Source organism: Fundulus heteroclitus, chromosome 9 (assembly GCF_011125445.2).
Source record: "Fundulus heteroclitus isolate FHET01 chromosome 9, MU-UCD_Fhet_4.1, whole genome shotgun sequence".
Classification (NCBI taxonomy): Eukaryota; Metazoa; Chordata; class Actinopteri; order Cyprinodontiformes; family Fundulidae; genus Fundulus; species Fundulus heteroclitus.
Genome location: NC_046369.1, coordinates 4,069,760 through 4,088,021, shown reverse-complemented (window position 1 = coordinate 4,088,021; position 18,262 = coordinate 4,069,760). Strand labels below are relative to the sequence as shown.

The 18,262-nt window shown below is 38.9% G+C and overlaps 1 protein-coding gene across 1 annotated transcript in view; it reads right to left on the bottom strand.

Annotated features, from left to right (window-relative positions):
* Positions 1–18,262, bottom strand: part of LOC105936964 (glypican-5) — a 90,113-nt gene that overhangs the window by 47,628 nt on the left and 24,223 nt on the right. The window contains exons 6-7 of the mRNA XM_012878043.3: positions 16,975–17,034; positions 16,612–16,734 (exon numbers count right to left, since the gene is read on the bottom strand). Of these exons, the coding sequence (XP_012733497.2) occupies positions 16,612–16,734; positions 16,975–17,034 (183 nt within the window). The remainder of the gene's footprint in view (positions 1–16,611; positions 16,735–16,974; positions 17,035–18,262) is intronic.

Sequence of the window (18,262 nt, the reverse complement as noted above, 5' to 3'; positions counted from 1 at the left end):
CGCATATTTCTACAGGCTAAAAACACAGCAAAACAGCATCATCTTTCGTAGGAACATTTTTAGTGAAGAAGTAAGTAACTCATAACTTTATAATTCTGTTAGCAAGAGAAAAAATGTATCTGCTGGGGGTGCTCTATGCCTTGTTGCTCCTACGTCACGCTGCTCTGATGGTGGTATTTTAGGTCAGGGAGGGGCCAAGCCCTGAGTGGCAGCTGTTCACATGGAGGTACATGCACGAGCGCGCACATACTAGCACGCGCTGCCGGCCCGGCTATGTAAACAAGAGACCGGAGAACAACGTAGAGAGACGCGGTGTGGCATCATACTATTGTCCATCTGAAATAAATCTTCACATACCTTCTTTTTTTTAGTTCTTCCTATCTAAGATAATTAAATTTCACTTATTGCTCATTTAAAGACAAACTTCAGTTCCATTGAGTTTTGTACTTTTTTTAGGAGTTTATTAGTATGATTAATCTACAGACAACCATGTTACCTCTATGCAGTGAAGCCGTTGCTTTGACAATTACAGAGATTCTCTTCCTAATGCAGGACCAAACAGCAGAGGGTGCTGTTGTCTCATTAAGAAGGCTTTGAAAGGCCTGTAATTTATGGACAAAAAAAGGCATTGCTGTTCTTGTGCCACCTCTGTAATACCTTCACTATTTGAAAAGCACTGGTGTAAAGTAACACTGGTGTTCGATCAGTGTCCCCAGTCATGGCAGGATTCAACCTTGGCAGTTCCTAAACAACCAAACCAATTTTCTTTCATCTAAATATGACATTCAAATATTTAGATACGAATTGATAAAGCTGCCTTATCTTAAGCCGCAGGAACGGTCCTTATCAAAGATCATATTAACATGTATTAAAAGCTTGGCCTGTTATAGGGAACATAAAGACTTAAACAAGTAGAGTAGTACAAAAAAGCTTGTGGTCAAGGAACAACTTGCTAAGAGACATTAAACCAAATATTAGAGGAAATTTAGGGATATATTTAACATTGTTTGTTGTATGATCATTTTAACCTAGAAAAAAGAATGGTAAAAAAATCATTAAGGTCCAAAATGAATATGACATTCATTCTCTTGGTGAGAGTATGTAATCTCTCTATGTCTTTGTATGGGGATCTTACACAGAAATACACTGTAAATAGTCCAGAAATTGGAAAAGGCTGAAACTCTAGCTTATAAAAACTCATTTTGTTTCAGTAATATTTTATTTAAGGTCAATTTGCAGCTCCCTATTCAATACATGTGCCACTGAGAATTGATTCAGAGCAGTGAGTAATGCCTAAAGAAGCACAAAGGAACAATACAGAGTTTGTAAATGAGAAAGAACTCAAATCTGTACAATTTAAAAGTGCAAGAACACGTGATCTTGATTGTATATAACTTGGTCTAGCATGTTTATCATCTTACATTGGTCCTGCAGGACATAAGGGACTTACTTTAGTTCTTTTGTTAAAAAATTAAACATTTTCAACACAGTTTAAAGGTCTTTATTAAAGACAATTTGCCTAATCCCACGTGAAAACACTGCAGCATCTCAGCTGAGCATTGCACACTGCTCTTCCTGTCAAATCTAAGGTGGAGATAATTGTGTACCATTTCAACTGATAGCTAAGCCGCATGAAACTATTAAACGAAAACTGAAAAAAAACTATATAGAACACAGCTGCTTGTTGTCAAATCAGTCTCGCTTAATGAGACCTTGTTTGTTTATTGCAAAATAATCAAAAGGATCCAATTTTGCTCAATGTAACCATGGAAACTGCTCTCATCGCCTGTAAAGGTATATCAGTGGAGGGGAAAAGATCAAAAGGTGCGTCCTTGGTAATTTCTGTATAGTGATTCATTTAAATTCTGCATTTCAGTGCACCACCGGGAAATGGATGTGACCAGGAAAAACAGGAAGTGATGTGCAGCAAAGTGATCCCACATAATACCAGGATATCGGGCTGCATGTAAACAAATTAACGTGTCATAAAAGGCATACCCCCACCAGGCGAGATGGTAAAACCGGTGACAGCGGAGGGAGAGAAAAAAAAAGAAGTATGAGAGAAAAGGGGGAGGAAGTGCAGGCAAGATATAAAGAGGTGTAATGAGTGACAAAAGTAAAAGAATGCATAAACGAGCCATCAAAAAACATATTTTTTCCATCAGGGAAAATCCCAAGATTCCTCCGGCTCCAGGAAAGGTTTCAGGGCTCAGTTTCAACCACACACTCAAAACATCTGTTGCTGTCAACACCTTACGAATACGGTGGTATTGTTTGTGTCTTCTTTTATCTTTAATAAAGCTCAGGCTGTGTTCGTCTTTATTAGCTGTAACGCTAACACACGCAGTGGAGGTGATTGCCATGTTAGGCTTTGAAACTACGAAAAGGCACAAAACTTTTTTTGTTTCTTTAACTCTGAGGCTGCTTTAAATTTGGTTTCATAAACGAGAACCAAATATAGCAACTTTTCGGTCTAAAGCACAAGAAGAACCAAGAAGGCAGCTTTTGAACAAGACATTTGTCAGTAGATAAACATCAAAGGGTTATTATGTTTCATAAAAAGGCAACCAACCGACCTAATTGTGAAAAATGCAATGGTGAGTATTTTAATTTTCTCCTCTAATGACTCTCAGAGCTCGGCGATTAAAGGAACCCAGAAGACGGAAGGTGGAGGCAGCAGAATGTCTACAAATTAGATCCTTGTAATCAGGTGCTGAGAGGAAAAGAACTTCAGCATCACCTCTTTTTACAAGTCAGTGCAAAAAAAAAAAAGTGCAGTGGTGCAGAAAGGAAGCCTTTTTTACATCACAAAACAAGGTTTCCGTTTTACATTTAAATGTTAATTTCCCAGAGAGAAACAAGGAAGAGCTTTCTAATTTGGTGACCTTTTCAGTACCAAGGGGAGCAGACCAAATCGAAATATGGAAATGACTGTAATATATCATTCTAATGGTGTTACAAATCAAGCAGATCATTATTTTTTATTATTATTTAACATCATAGATCTTTAGGTAACAGTTGTGAAGGCCAGCTCAAAAGTGAATGTGTATCACACTCAGACATCATTATGCAAGAAAATTGAAAAGAATAAATAAATATTTTAAGATAGATTCTGAAACACCAGTGCTCATCCCCATGCAACTTATTAATATGAATGATACAGATACGCTGAGATGAAGAGCAGGATGATTTAAGCTTTTAGACACCAGTCTGTATTGATTATCAATCCCAAGATTTTTTCAGGCCGGATATTGGACTACAGCAGTCAATTTAAATTGCTATGACTATGCAATATTTAATGAAGCAGGGGGCCTTGAGCATAGCATTAGTAGTAATAACGGAAGAATCCGATTCGGTTGGATCCACATTACTAATTTGCGGGACTGTTCTGCAGATTACATCAGATTACTACATTAAGATATATTAGCAGAGACCTAATTAGGCAATATTAGCAACTGCTTTCAAAGAATTCAAAGGAGCGATAAGTGAAATTTCATTATTTCAGATAAAAAGAAGTAAAAAAAATAGCTATGTGAAGAATTAAAGGTATATTTTTATGTAGAACAGATTACTGGATCAATGTGTGCTTCTGTGCTTGTTTGTCTGTCTTGTTGTGTCTCTGCTCTGTCTTCTGTAACCCCAGTCGGTCGAGGCAGATGACCGTTCATACTGAGCCCGGTTCTGCTGAAGGTTTTCCTTCCCGTTAATGGGGAGTTTTTCTTCCCACTGTCGCTTCATGCTTGCTCAGTATGAGGGATTGCGTCAAAGCCATGGACAATGCAGACGACTCTCCCTGTAGCTCTACGCTTCCCCAGGAGGAGTGAATGCTGCTTTTCGGGACTTTGAAGCAATCAACTGGTTCCCTTATATAGGACATTTTTGACCAATCTGTATAATATGATTGATTTTGACTTTGTAAAGTGCCTCGAGATGACATGTTTCATGAATTGGCGCAATATAAATAAAATTGAATTTAATTGAAATCATCTGCGGCTTCTGGTCAAGTCTGCTTTTGCATACAGCTTCTGTCCTGGTCTGGTCTGGTTCTGCTTGCAACTCCACATGCATCACCTGGTCTCCTGCCCATTCCTGCTTGCCTCCCTCGTCTGCCACCCTCATCTGTTTTAAAATAAACTTCTTAAACGCTACTCTGTGTTGGCTGAATATTTGGTTCACCAAGTACATTTATTACACCACCATATATCAGAGCTCTGATTACCCCGTATGTTCCTAACAGAGCACTTTGCTCTCAGACTGCAGGTCTGCTGGTGGTTCCTAGAGTCTATAAAAGTAGAATGGGAGGCAAATCCTTTAGTTCCTCTCTTGTGGAATCCGAATCCCAGTTTTGGTCTGTGAGGCAGACACCCCGTCTACTTTTAAGACTAGGCTTAAAACTTTTCTTTTTGACAAAGCTTATAGTTAGAGTGGCTCATGTTACCCTGAGCTATCTTTGTAGTTATGCTGCTATAGGATTAGGCTACTGAAGGACATCAGGGTCTATTTTTCTCTCTCTGCTGAGTTCTTCTACTGTTCTCCAGTTTGCATTGTTTGTTGTTATTTCAACTTTTAACTTGGTATTCTCTGTCTTTTTTCTCTTTATGGTTAGTACACCTGTTCTGGCCTTCTGTTAGCTGTTACATCATCCACGGGAGGCAGATCATACGCTATTACCATCTAACATAGAAAGGATTTCTGGATCAATGTATGCTTCTGTGCTTTTTGTGTTTCTGCTCTGTTTTCTGTAACCTCCATTGGGTCGAGGCAGATGATCGTTCACGCTGAGCCTGGTTCTGCTGGAGGTTTCTTCTTGTTTAAAGGGAATTTTCCTCTCCACTGTCGCTTCATGCATGCTCAGTATGAGGGATTGCTGCAAAGCCATCAACAATGCAGACGACTGTCCCTTTGGCTCTACGCTCTTTCAGGAGGAGTGAATGCTGCTTGTCAAGACTTGATGTAAGCTGCTGGGTTTCCTTAAATAGGGAACCTTTTGACCCACATAAACTGATTTAATCTTCTTTCTTAAGGCAGTTTGTAGTACTTTCGTTCCTCCTAATGCTGAGTAATGATGTTCTCATTGTTACTATTTTATGTGATGACAAATTAGGGCTTTTTCCAATTTATTCCTAGCCAACCTCTGCATTTTTTATTGTACCTTACAGGAAAGGGGCCTTTCTTCAGCTTTTATTGAATAATTTAATTTTAAGCTATACATGATGAGGAAGATGCAGATTTGTTTTGTGACAGAGATCAGGGACAAAGAGAAAAAAACTAAATACAGTCATGAAAACAAGCAAAACACATGCTGGATGAATGGAAAAACTGTTCGAAAAGTACATTTAAAAACAATTCTATCAACCCCTGATTAGTTATCTTAATTGATACAGATTATCAGCTCAGAAGATAAATAATAAGAATGGAAAGCCATTTCCGTAAACATAGTAAATCTTATTACCTTTATTTGTATCTGACAAGAGCAGATGTTTTTTTTTCCTTCAGAAAAAAGGATCTCCTTATCAAAAGCATTCCTTTTGTCCAGTATCTGCTGCTCCTTTGAGTGTACAGGAAGCTGTCAGGACTTTAAATGGGCTTTGGGGCAGATTTCAGACGGTAAGGCTGCTGTGTGTTTGACACCAAACGATAATACTGCAGTGGCTGTGCTACGGAAAGACACAGCGAGATGTGACTGTGAGTGACATTTAATAAGATCCGGACGGCGGCAGACATATAAATCACCAGCCTGACAACACTGCGTTGCTGCAGCCATCGGATTCTTCAAGGCTGCCAGTGGCAACAAACACAGACATCCATCCCCCATTCTTTCAAGTGTCTCATCCATACAGGACGCTTCAAAGTGCCTGCAGTGTGGTATATATATATATATATATATATATATACATATATACATACATATATATATGCATACACATATATATATATATATATATATATATATATATATATATATATACATACATGCTTCTGATGTGCATACATCTTGCACATTTTGCTGTCCCATATCTAGGCCTTGTTCTAGATCCTGGGGTTAGAACTGTTCTGAAGAAACATATTTTCTATTCTCTACCTTCAACTCCAACACCCGGTTTAGCACGCATTTCTTTTCAGACATTTCGGAAATATGATGAACAATCTCAACCGAGGATGAATGTAAAGCTGGGGTGTGGCTATGTTGAGCTGAAGAGGAAAGAATCTATTTGGGATGTTGGTGTAATGCTTCCCCCTTCTGGAGGTAAAAAAATATCACAATTAAAAGTGTCTGCACAATATGGACACAAATGCTTATGAGCTGTTTCTCTTCAATTATTTAGCTTTTCCTGTTGAATTATCACACACAAACATTTGGTTGAAAATACAATATACTATTTGTATATCTGGCATTGCTAAAATATATCATAAATTAATACATATTTTATTAGACTTTTTTCGCTCACAAAAATGGCTTAAATATAATCTTTGACATACAAATATTTGTCTGACACCGTGATTGTTTCTTTTTCTGCACAACCCAATCGTACTTTTTAACACTGGAGTGATTCAGCAAGACATTTTCAAAGCAGACCTGATTCTGAAATATGGAGAAAAAGAAGTAATACTGGGCTGGGTTCAAATGTATGTGTCTTTCATTGCAGTTTGCATGTTCTCTCTGTGCATGTGTGGGTTCTCTCTGGTTGGCTTCCTCCCACAGTCCAAAAACATGACATGACATTAATTGGTCTCTCTAAATGACCCTTAGAGTGTGTTTGTGCATTGTTGGTTGTCCTCGGTGTACCCTGCCACTCGCCCAATGACTCCAGGAGATACAACAGATAAGCAGGTATGGATGGATGGGTGGATGCACTTCCCCCTATGATGTTGAGATGGGTGTTCATCTTGATATGTCATCAATAAACCAATAATATGCTACAAATACTGAAGAAGTATTGGGAAACATTTAATGGTTCGTTTTATGATTAACATGTTATTGACTCAAAAGTGATTTAATTAACAGTTTTTCCCCTAAATGACCCAAATGCAGTACTTAAAAAAAAGCTGTTGGAGAATTTTGTTAATTCAATAAAAGATAAATGACAACCTAAATATTTTAAGCACAAAATGTAAACAGAACCTTGGCTGTATTGATTTCACTCTACGTGACTTGGCTTTGTCATTGTCAGTTTCCACTGCGTATGCTTTCCTCTTCTAAGCCTGGGCAGGATCGCCTGTTCATAAAAGCGGCGCCACATAAACTGCTGTTACACATTAAATTCAAGAAAGACTTGAGACCAGCAGACTGTACGAATCTCTGACTTCTTTGGCCATTAGGCCATCAGAAACTAAAGCGAATGCCTAGCTGTCTTTGCGGAGTTTTGTTTCTTATCTTGTCACGCATGTGTTTTAATGGGGGGGCTCTACATCTTGATCTGGTGAAAGATCGAAGTTTTGTCATGTTTGAGTTGTCCTGCTCATGCTTACCGATTATTCAACATGTCCAAAGAGTCTGTCACAGGCGGATGTAGCTAGTAATCAAAGTATTGCACTTAGATAAGTGGAAAGGCCACGCTGAAGCAACATTAATTTAAAGCTGTGCATCTTTGAATGTCATAGACATGTAGGTTAGATTGTATAAAGGGAGCATTAGAGATGTGAGAAGTCTTTGCAGAGATTTATAAGAAACGTAGCTCTAAAAGACAACAAAGGAGCTGCATTTTTATACATATAGATCCTGTTTAAGGGATCAAGTCTCTGATCAATTTGGTATTTGATTTGGTTATGAACTTACTTAAAAACCTTTGGCTGTGCTGGTGTTAAAAGTACTGTTTATAATGGGGGGGGGGGGATAACCTCAAATAAAGTAAATTACATCATGTGATTGAAACAGGCTAACTAGTATTTAAATGCAGCCCCTTCAGGACTAATGTCAGCGTTCAGTCGCTGTGGTAATGAATAAAACAAGTCATCTATCTACTTTATCCACATACTTTGAGTTTTCATATTGGCCGTTAGAGCGGTTCTGGAGCTTATCTAAGTGATCATCAGGCAAAAGGTGAAGCATGCCCTGGTTAGATCACCAGTCCATCAGAGCCAGCAGGCAGACACACAGCATCATGTACAGAAGCACGTTAATAAGCCATGATTTCATTTCAGTAAGATAATGCAATTAATTAATCAAAAAGTCACCTTTTGTCATATTTCCCTGCAAGTGCATTTAAATATTAATAGGATATATATTATATCCCTTAAAGATGGATTCCACCGGTAAAATACCTGAGGCTGAAAATGGAGCTCTCGTAAAATGTGTGCCACCAATCTGAGCACGCAGTGAGACGGATGTGAGCGTATACATCTAAGTAAGTTTCAATTGCAATTATGTACACAACACACTGGTAGAAATGCCAAAAACAACTGTAATTGCCCTGCCCTGGCACAAGTAAGTGGCATGTTCTTTCAAACTCAACATGTGCATGTGTACAAACACTGCCTGCTTAAAAAGACGCCACCACTAAATAAACTTTTTCAAATGGCAGGGACTCAGGCAGCGAGGTTTTACTGTCGCTTCAGCTGACCCTCAGTGGGATTTTTAAACTGGTCAGCATCCACTATGCTGTGCGCGTGCACATTAATTCTTACTGACTGTGCATGCATCAGGGCTTCCCCATACAGACAGATTAGGTTGTTCTTGTGTACCGGACAATGGAGACCAGGGTGATCCTTCCACTCCAGGAACCCATGTTTGAACCATGTCATTGTCAGAGAACACGTCAAATGGCATAAAGGCAACAAAACTAGAAGGCGATGTTGTGTGGACAGGGCCTAATACACAAAAATACACAAAGGGGAAACCGAAACAACATCATTAGTGGATCGTGACACAAATATAACATTATGGAACCAAAATCTGGTCGGGAAGTAATTCTGACAGCTTCGTCTGACTGTAAATCGTGGGAAGCAGTCCCACGATCACGAGTCATGATATCTGTTCTTATTGTACGGCCCAGAGCCATGATGTGACCTGACTGCTGATAATCTACATCTAAAAACCACACGCCGGACTCAGCCCCATAGAGAGATGGCGCACCACTTAGACTCGTCTATCAGGATTCCAAGCGTAGACAGCAGAAGAAGAAAAAGACGGAAGTGTCAATGCTCACTGTTAAATACGAGGCTCATTAAAACAAAACGCGCTGCCTTGGCAATTCTACGAATTGCTCCGTTGTTTGATGCCATGTCACTGCCATGCTTCTCTCCACTCCTATGTTTTTGTCTGAGAAGAAGAAGAAGAACTGCGATAGACTGGCGACCTGTCCAGGGTGTACCCCGCATCTCGCCCATTGACACGTGGACATGGGCACCAGCACACCTAACAACCCGATCAGGGATAGACGTGTTAGAAAATGGATGAAAGAAGAAGAAGAAGAATTCCCTTGCTTGCATATGCACAGTGCGCGAGGTTGGGGGAAATTGGCTCTTAGATGCTCATAGCGCTGCTTCAACAGCAGGAGGCGCTCACGATCACGTCATGAGGGCCGACTGAATTATAAACATGTTTGATTTTCATCCGACTGTACGATTCCTGATCGGGAGGTGGTCGTAAGAGGCTAATCGGCCCTCGTTGCCCCCCGTATAACACATGACGCAGGATACAAAAAATTCTCGCACGACTTAAGAATGGGCCCAAAGAGGGCAAAAAATTGTACGGCGTATTCCCGGCTTTAAGTCAACATGTTCTGGTTGTCGGAGTGTAGCTACTGTTCTGCTTCAGCGTGTGTCTTTATCTGTGTGTCTGCTGGAATATGGGCTCTGCTACTCTGAGAAAGTAACCCTTTGGCCTGGTCACTAAATACTACTTGACCAAAGCTTTGCACTATAGGTAACACAGTCATTTTCATTAATTACTTAAAGGTTATAGCCAGTAAAACTTGTATGATTTAAATACATTATGTCTACTCTTTTAGGTTGCAGTCCTTTTTGCTTGGAGGAGACGCTGCGTATGTTGAGGGCCATACAAGCTTGTAGTCTGGAAGAAAGGGAAGAAAAGGCAATGTCCTCGCCTCTCCTCCATCATCCAGTCTAAGACTTTCTCATCGTCCGCTGCCTTCCAGTGTCTTTTGCTCACATACGGATACTCTCACCAGCGCAGACATTCGTAAGCGAAGTGGGTCAGAGGGCGCGGGAGATGAATGGAGGTTTGAATAGACAGACGAGGAGATGAATGGATGGCCGGATGAATGAATCAGTGGGTGGATGGATGGATGGACGGACGAAAGAAGATGTAAAGAGGTCAAAGAGGCTCAGACTGGCAGCAGTCCAACACAAGCCAAAATCTCTGCTAGTGCTTTGAGCAGGACAAAGGGGAGGCATCATGACAGATGGTTAATAAAAATACATGTTGTGGCGCATGAAGAAAATCCAGAAAATTATTAGATTTATGGTATCTATCTATTGCGAAGGACTTTTTTCCCCCAAAAAATGTACTTTAACGTAATCTGTAATATTCAATGAACCATTAAAAGGAAAAATATTTCCCTTCTGGAACAGTTAGAAGTTCACAACTGTAGTTTGCTTAGCGTCCATGAGCCCATTTGCCAAACCTGCTTATCCATGCAGGGTCATGGGGCGCTGGTGCTCATCTCCAGGGGTCATTGGAGGAGAGGCGGGGCTGATTGTGTACAGGGCGCTAGCTTAGATTAATGGCCTTATATACCACCTTCATTTATTTTCCTTTTCTAAAGATAGAAGTCAAATTAGCTCTTCATCCTCATCTGATGATGCCAGAGCAGAAAGTGTGGGAAATTTAGGAGCTTGTCATGAGAAATGGTATGTGGACAGCGCATGCAGAGTCCGCGCAGCTCACAGTATGTGAACAGTACACCCGAGTATGTGGTAGCCTTAGAGATATGATGAGGAGCCACGGCTTCTGCGCATTGAATGGAGTCGGTTGAGGTGTCTGGCCTGAATGACCAGGGGGAGGGATATCTGGGTGTCTCTGCTGTTGCCCACTCGAGCCACACAAAAACAAAACAGTGGATGGATGGATAAACAAAAATAAAAATGAAAACACACTGCTTTGGAACTTTTTCCTGTTATCTTAATCACTTTACTGCGTAACAGCTTTATTAAATTAGACTGATTTTTCAAGGGTTATGCTTTTTAACGCTGCCTGATTTTTTTAAATTCCTTTTTATTTTCCAGTCTTTGTGCACGACTGTTTTTGTCTTCGTCACATTGGCTTAAGCACCTGAGAAGAGGCCTCTAAACGAAATGGACACCCCAGTTCTGTTCCCTCTGGTGACTGGTGGCAAAATTGTAGACCTTTTCAGTTAGTTTCTATTTTTAGAAAACAAAAATCACAATTTTTGCACCAATAAGATAATCCCTAAACAACTGTGTATTTCAAACCTCTTTTACCACAGCAGGTAAAAAAGAAATCTGATTTCCTTGGTTATCGTAATGTCTGTAGCTCATTATTATACGAGTCAACACTGATTGGACAGCTCTGGAAATTTGCTGAAAGAGAAAATAAAGAAGATTGTTTTTATTTAGTTAAATCAATGATGGTTATAGCATTGAAATAATTCTGACCATAACTCATTCCAACAAAGATGCAAATTAAAAAGGTAATTAGAAATCACTTCTTTTAAAATCAGGGGTGTTGAACCAGATGGTTTTCTTTTCTGGAGAGTCTCATAAAATGTCAAAATCCATTAAAATTGTTGCATTGTCATCAACTAAAACAAGGCTGCATGGTGGCACAGTTGTTGGGATTGTTGCTTTTCAACAAGAAGATCCTGGGTTTAAATCCTTTGTGCATGGAAATAGCATATTATCCCCTTGCAAGAAAGGGTACTCCAGCTCCTTCGCATATTCGTGCGCAGTTGTAAAAATAGAGCTCTGCTCGGACGTCTGAGACCTCAAGTATTCGCAAGGATGAGCCGGGCTACCCTCCCGAAGCTCATTTCAGCCGCTTATTTCTGGGATCTTGTTCTTTCTCTCATGATCCATAACTCATGACCACAGGTGAGGGTGTGAAAGTGGACAGGCGGGTAGATCAAGAGCTTTGGACTTTGGCTCATCTCTTTCTTCATTGTGACAGACCGGACCAGCCCCTGCATTACAGCAGAAGACGCCCCAACCCATCTGTCCTTCTCTCGTGAGACACCAAGATACATAAACTCAGAGACTGACGTCCAACCCTGAGAGGGGTAATCCAGCCATTTCTGGTCGAGGACCATGAGCTCAGACTTAGAGAAGCTACATTTATGGTATTATTTGTGTATGCTATTCAGGTAGCTCAAAAATGACTATATTTTAGGGCTGGATGATATAGAAAAAAATCATATTGATAAAATAGAAATCATGTTGATCAATATCGATAATTATCAACAAATTCAAAACATATGTTTTAAGTGCAGCCCTGGCCATTTTAAACTGTGGCTTAGCGACCTATTATCAAACCTTTTATTCAACCAACTTTTTACCAAAACTGCAAGTTTTTAAAAAAGAAAAAAAGATGCATGCTCTCTGAACTCTTTGAAGGGAGCGGAGCTTGGTGACGGGTCTCTGTTTGTGATTGGTTGGGAGGATGTAATGACTAATATTGACCTACATGATAGGGTAGAATGCAAAAGGAAGGAAAACTGTTATTCTATTGAACTTTTTTAATTGAACCTTTTTTTTAATCATCGGTATATGTCTATCGATCGATATATATCGTTATTGAATTATCATCCAGCCCTACTTTATTTATTTTCTAATGTTCTGTTCTGAATTTTATTCAATTTTACTTTATTTTATTGTATTCTTATTTCTGTCTGCACCATCATCACCAAGTCAAATTCCTTGTATGTGCAAACCTACTTGCCGATTAAACTTGATTCTGATTCTGATTCTGTTCATGTACAGTTCTTTGAATTGTCTTGTTACTGGAATGTGCTTTTCAAATAAACTTGTCTTGCCTATAATAATTATGATACTAATATGATTACATTTATTTATAAATGTGCCTTTTATATAGGCCTTTGATGCGGGAAAAGCAAAGCTTCATATTGCTCGGCAGACTGTTTATGAAAAATCTAATGCAGCCTTGTACCGGTAACTCACTCCCCACCAGGATCAGAGGCAATCAACTCAATTTCTAAAGTGGAATATTATATGAGGAATATTATCTTCCCTTTTGTATGTATGGATGCAAGGAATGCTGGCAGCAGTGCACCAAAGTGTGCTCTAAACTGTGTTTTTGTGCGCATGTGGGTGTGGGTGTGTATGTGTATGTGTGCCCATTTGTCTTGTTCCTGGTTTAAGTTGCCAATGTAATCACCATGAGAAAGACTCTGAAAACGAACTCTCTAACCTTAACAACCCCTTCACCCCCCACCTCGCCCCAACCTGGCAACTTCTTGCAGCAAAGGCACTCTCCTTGAAATTCAAAACACTAATAAATAAGAAAACAATAATTGCCTTGATCTTTTTTTTTTTTACGTTTTCTGATCTTAATTAGCCTGACGGTGGAATGCAAGTTTTTCTAGTTGCTGTTTATCTGGCTTGGATACTGTAAGGAGGTGGCATGTCTGATATTGTCCCGAACCTTAGGGGTGGGACTTTGTGAAGGGCAGGGTCTTGTTAAATGATCAGTGGTAAACTTTTAGCATTATATTTCGGTCATCCATGTTTAAACTCCAATAAAATATCGTTTCTGAGCCATGTTATACATTGCCATAGAGAGTAAATAATAACAGATAATCCAGTCAAAGTAATATTTTAAGCTTTTTAGCTGTTTGTGTTTGAATAATGTATGGGTTTTACATTCCTATTTCCAAATAAAAAACAACCACAACACCGCAGAAAAGTGGACTTTGAACAGATTCTTCAGTTTGAAAGGTAAAATGAAGCTGCTACTGCTGCTGCATGTGTATGTGATGATGTTCTGGGACCTGTCCAACTTAATTGACTATGCATTTATTTATGTTACCTGTTTCTCTGAGATTTGAAGAGATTTTAATTATGTTTCAGAGTGGAACCACTTTAAAAGATTTAAAAGTCTGGCAGCAGAAAACAAGGTTATTATCCCAATCTGACAACCCTCTCCACTGATATTTTATATGGAATGACTATAGATACGTGGTTCAGTGTATACGCTGTGAAAGGCTCGTCCGCTATTGTTTTATTGCTGAAAATCACAGCTTGCATTTTTGTAATATTTTAAACTGTAGAAAAAATATTATAATTCTATATTATTTTAAATTATTATAAACAAAAGTACGACGGAAAGGTTAGTATATGAACACAGTGGGTTAAACAAGGTCGGATCAGGTACTATAAATTTTTGAATGGACTATTCTGCGTTGCACACTATGTTACACTAATTGTAAATGTCCAGGTGCAGGTAAGCCCGAAACTATTGATATCGTGGCAGACTTAGCTTAAAGGTAATTTAACCTAAATCTGGCAACTGTGGTTAGGGCGACTGTGGCTTGATGGGTTGATTAGTCGTCTGGCAATCAGAGGGTTGTGGGTTGGATTCCAGCTTCCCCTTGCCACATGTCGATGTGCCCCTGGGCAAGGCACTTAACCCCAAATTGCCTACCGAGCTGCGTCTCGGTGTACAGGGAGTGCTGGCCGAGAGGTTAGAGCAGCGCGCTTGCACTCAGAGAAGGATGCAAGTACCCGGTTCGATCCCCAGCGCCTGCACTCTGGGTCCCTGAGCAAGACCGTTAACCCCAGAACGCTCCCCGGGCGCCGCACATGGCAGCCCACTGCTCCCCAAGGGTGATGGGTTAATAGCAGAGAACAAATTTCGTTGTAATGCATGTTTCAATGACAATAAAGATGATATTACTATTACTATTATTACTATATTTTAATTTTTCTACACATTTCTTTTTCAAAAATGCAATATAAGAATTTTTGTGGCCAAGTCAATCTTGACTTGAATCTGACAGAAAATATCCGGAAGAAGCTAAAGATTGCAATGCTTGCTAACCTGAAAGACTAAGTGTAAATCATCAAAATACCAATGAAAACATGCAAAAAGTTATAAAGTTTTAAAAAGGATTTGATTGTTCTGATGGCAATTAAGATTTTTACAATGAATATTTTTAACATGCCATTTTAAATTAAAATGTAAAGTTTTTTTCTTTTTCATTTTCAAACTTAATTACATTGTTTTGTTGTTATGTCTCACTTCTTATGAGAAACAAACTTCTTGGTTTAATGAAAATGATTTGAACCTAACGTAAATCTGCTAATGTTGTAAATAATCTCCTGCCTGAATTGGTGTCACCAGAGTCAAGTCTGTAGACCGCCTTACTTGAACACACCCTTTCAGCTCTGTCCACAAACGCTCTGTGGATATGAGATCAGGGGTTAGTCATGGTCACCTCAAAACATTGACTTTGCTTTCCATACGCCTCTTTTTAACTAATCTGGTGGGATGGATATGGTCCATATCCATTTGGAAGATCTATTTATGCCCAAGGTTTAATTCCCTGAGGAGACGTTGCTTTAATACAATGTTTTTTTCTTCATTCTGTGGTCCAAACACCTCAATTTTAGTTCATTGAGACCAAAGTCTTCCCCTTGAGTGCATTTAAAAATGGTAATCCGGATTTTATTTTCTGGAGTAATGGTTTCTTCTGAGTGTTGGTACAGGACTTGTTTTACCGTAAATAATGACACACTATTACCATCTTCAACTAGAGATCGACCAATGCAGGTTTTAAGGTCGATGCCGATGCCAGTTATTTTGACATCAGTCTAACCGATACCCGATACGCTGCCGATTTTTGGCGCCGATGCTTGAGGCCGATATTGTTTTTTTCTTCCTTCATTTCCATAATAAAAATTACACAATGATAACAAATGTTACACCAGTCACAAAATGTGCGTTTAAACCAGCTACACTCCAAAAAGGAAACTAAAGTAAGTAAAAATTTGAGGAGCTAAATAAGACTATTTGCCAGTATTTCTACCCCTAAAATAAGATAATAAGATGTACTGCATTTGAAATAAGATTATGGAGATGAATTGTTCCTATTTTAAGTGCAAAAATATTATTCCATTGGCAAATAGTCTCATTTAGCTCCTCAAAATACACTGATTTCAAGAAAATTTCACTTACTTTTAGTTCCCTTTTTGCAGTGTAATATTATAAATAACCTTCAGACCGCAGCTTGAAAGGTACACAGAAAAAAAAAAAAAACACAGCAGTGGCAGCTCGCCTGCTGGAGATCAGACGTGGGTTTTTTAGAGACAGAAACAGACTACCATAAAATGTTTACAGCATCATTTAGATGTTAGCATCTAATATATTGCTTAGGGTGTATAAAAAGGTATATATAATATATTAGAATGTTGTGTGTGCAATTATTTTGTAAACTAAATTTCTTCTCTGAACATCTCTGATATTTCAAAGCAAATAAATTAAATCAGTGTATTTTGGAAACTCAACAGTTACTATACAGTCACTGACAAATACTTTAGAGATAGAAGAGCAGAGTCAGGAGAACACTGAGGGGTTATTTTGGTTTTTATGCAAACATCAAAACTTTTTCATTAGAGAGAGAGAAAGAGCTTGTGTCAGGCTGGCTTTTTCTCCTTGTTAAAATGAAACCCACTCACCTTTCTACAACATCTTCGCCACTCCAGCATGTGTGCTGCTCAACCTCCATCTCACTTTCACAAAGCATTTCTGGCAGCTCGGACAAAAACCACTGGTACCGCTGGATGGAGATCTCGAATTCCCTAGAAAAGATGGATTTTTAGGCACAGCTGAGCGGCTGAAATGTTCACAATGATGATGATAAACCTCCATGCTCTCATATGAGAGAAATGACACATTCAATTCACATAAACCAAAATGTCCTGATATGTTATTTAACCCCCAAAATAAGTGAACAATTAAATTAAAAGCTAAAACCCTTTTAAAAATGTTCCTTACATAATCTAAAAATCTAACGACTGATCTAAATATAAAGATTTTACCTTGATAGTTTTTTCAGGCTTCGACTTTTGTCTCCTCTGGAGCCTTTAAGGGGGAATGACCTGCAGACCAAGAAAGGTACTATTAGGTATAAAATAGTTCAAACCTTTGCCTCTCACCCAGCTGAAATACTGTCATTCTAACAAGAAAAAAAGAATTACAGAAAATGTTCAGCCCCTTGAAAGAATATTAATTTCTCTTAAGCATGTTCCATATTTTGTCAAGTATCAGTCATGTACTTCAGTGTGTTTTATTGGGATTTTATGGAATACACATTAAAAGAAACATATATTATTGTGTTTCTCTCATATAAAGCAACTCAAAGATGCATGCAAGAGTAAAGAAGGTTGAAAATATACATGGTTTTTTAAATGATTGCAAATACAAAATCTAGTATGGCTTACATATATTCTGATACATTTTACTCCTAAATAAAAAGTGTAAACAATATTCTTCAGGAGTTCACCTGTGTTCTATTCAATCTACTTACAACTACTCACTTCTTAGAGGTTTATTAGAGAGCATAACACACCAGACAGTGTGGTGGAAGTGATATTTTCATGGGATATTTCATTCAGCATGGACCGGGAAATGGAGATCATTAGTAATAGTAAAAGTAATAGTAATAGTAATTACATTACAGGGCGATCCTACCAGACAACCTGTCAGCGGCTGCGTTAGACCAAAACATGGAGCAGAAGTTCAAATTCGGGCGTGAGAGCAAACAACCAGAGCAGCAATGGTATGGTTTAGACCAAAGCATCTCCGTGTGTTATCAATGGATCAGTCAAAGTCCAGACTTGAAGCCAATTGAGAATCTGTCTCCAGTCTGAATGAGTTTACGCAATTTTACTGAATAGAATAGACAAAAGTTTCAGCCTCTCGATGTGCAAACTGAGCCAAATCTCAAAAGACCTGGCAGGACAACAGTATACGCTACACTTTACAGACTTTTATTAGTAGCAACTCTACTCTACTGCTTTCTTTCTACTTCACCATTATGCTCTAATTTCTGTTGGACTATCACATAAAATCCCAAGTCAACTAATTAAACTGTGTACATGTAATCTGAAAGCATTTAAAGGGGACATAACATGCAAATCCCCTTTTTCAACCCTTAAATACCTTCTGTTGAGTGCTTGGGGCCAAAGGAAGTATTAAACAGCTGAATTTAGTTTTCCAAAGTGTTGTTTAGATATCTTTAGATTCTTTTTGGGTGATATTTTTCAAGCCGTTCAGATTTTTCTGGTTACGTTTTCTTAGCTGTTACGTCACAGCTCGTTTTGCGTC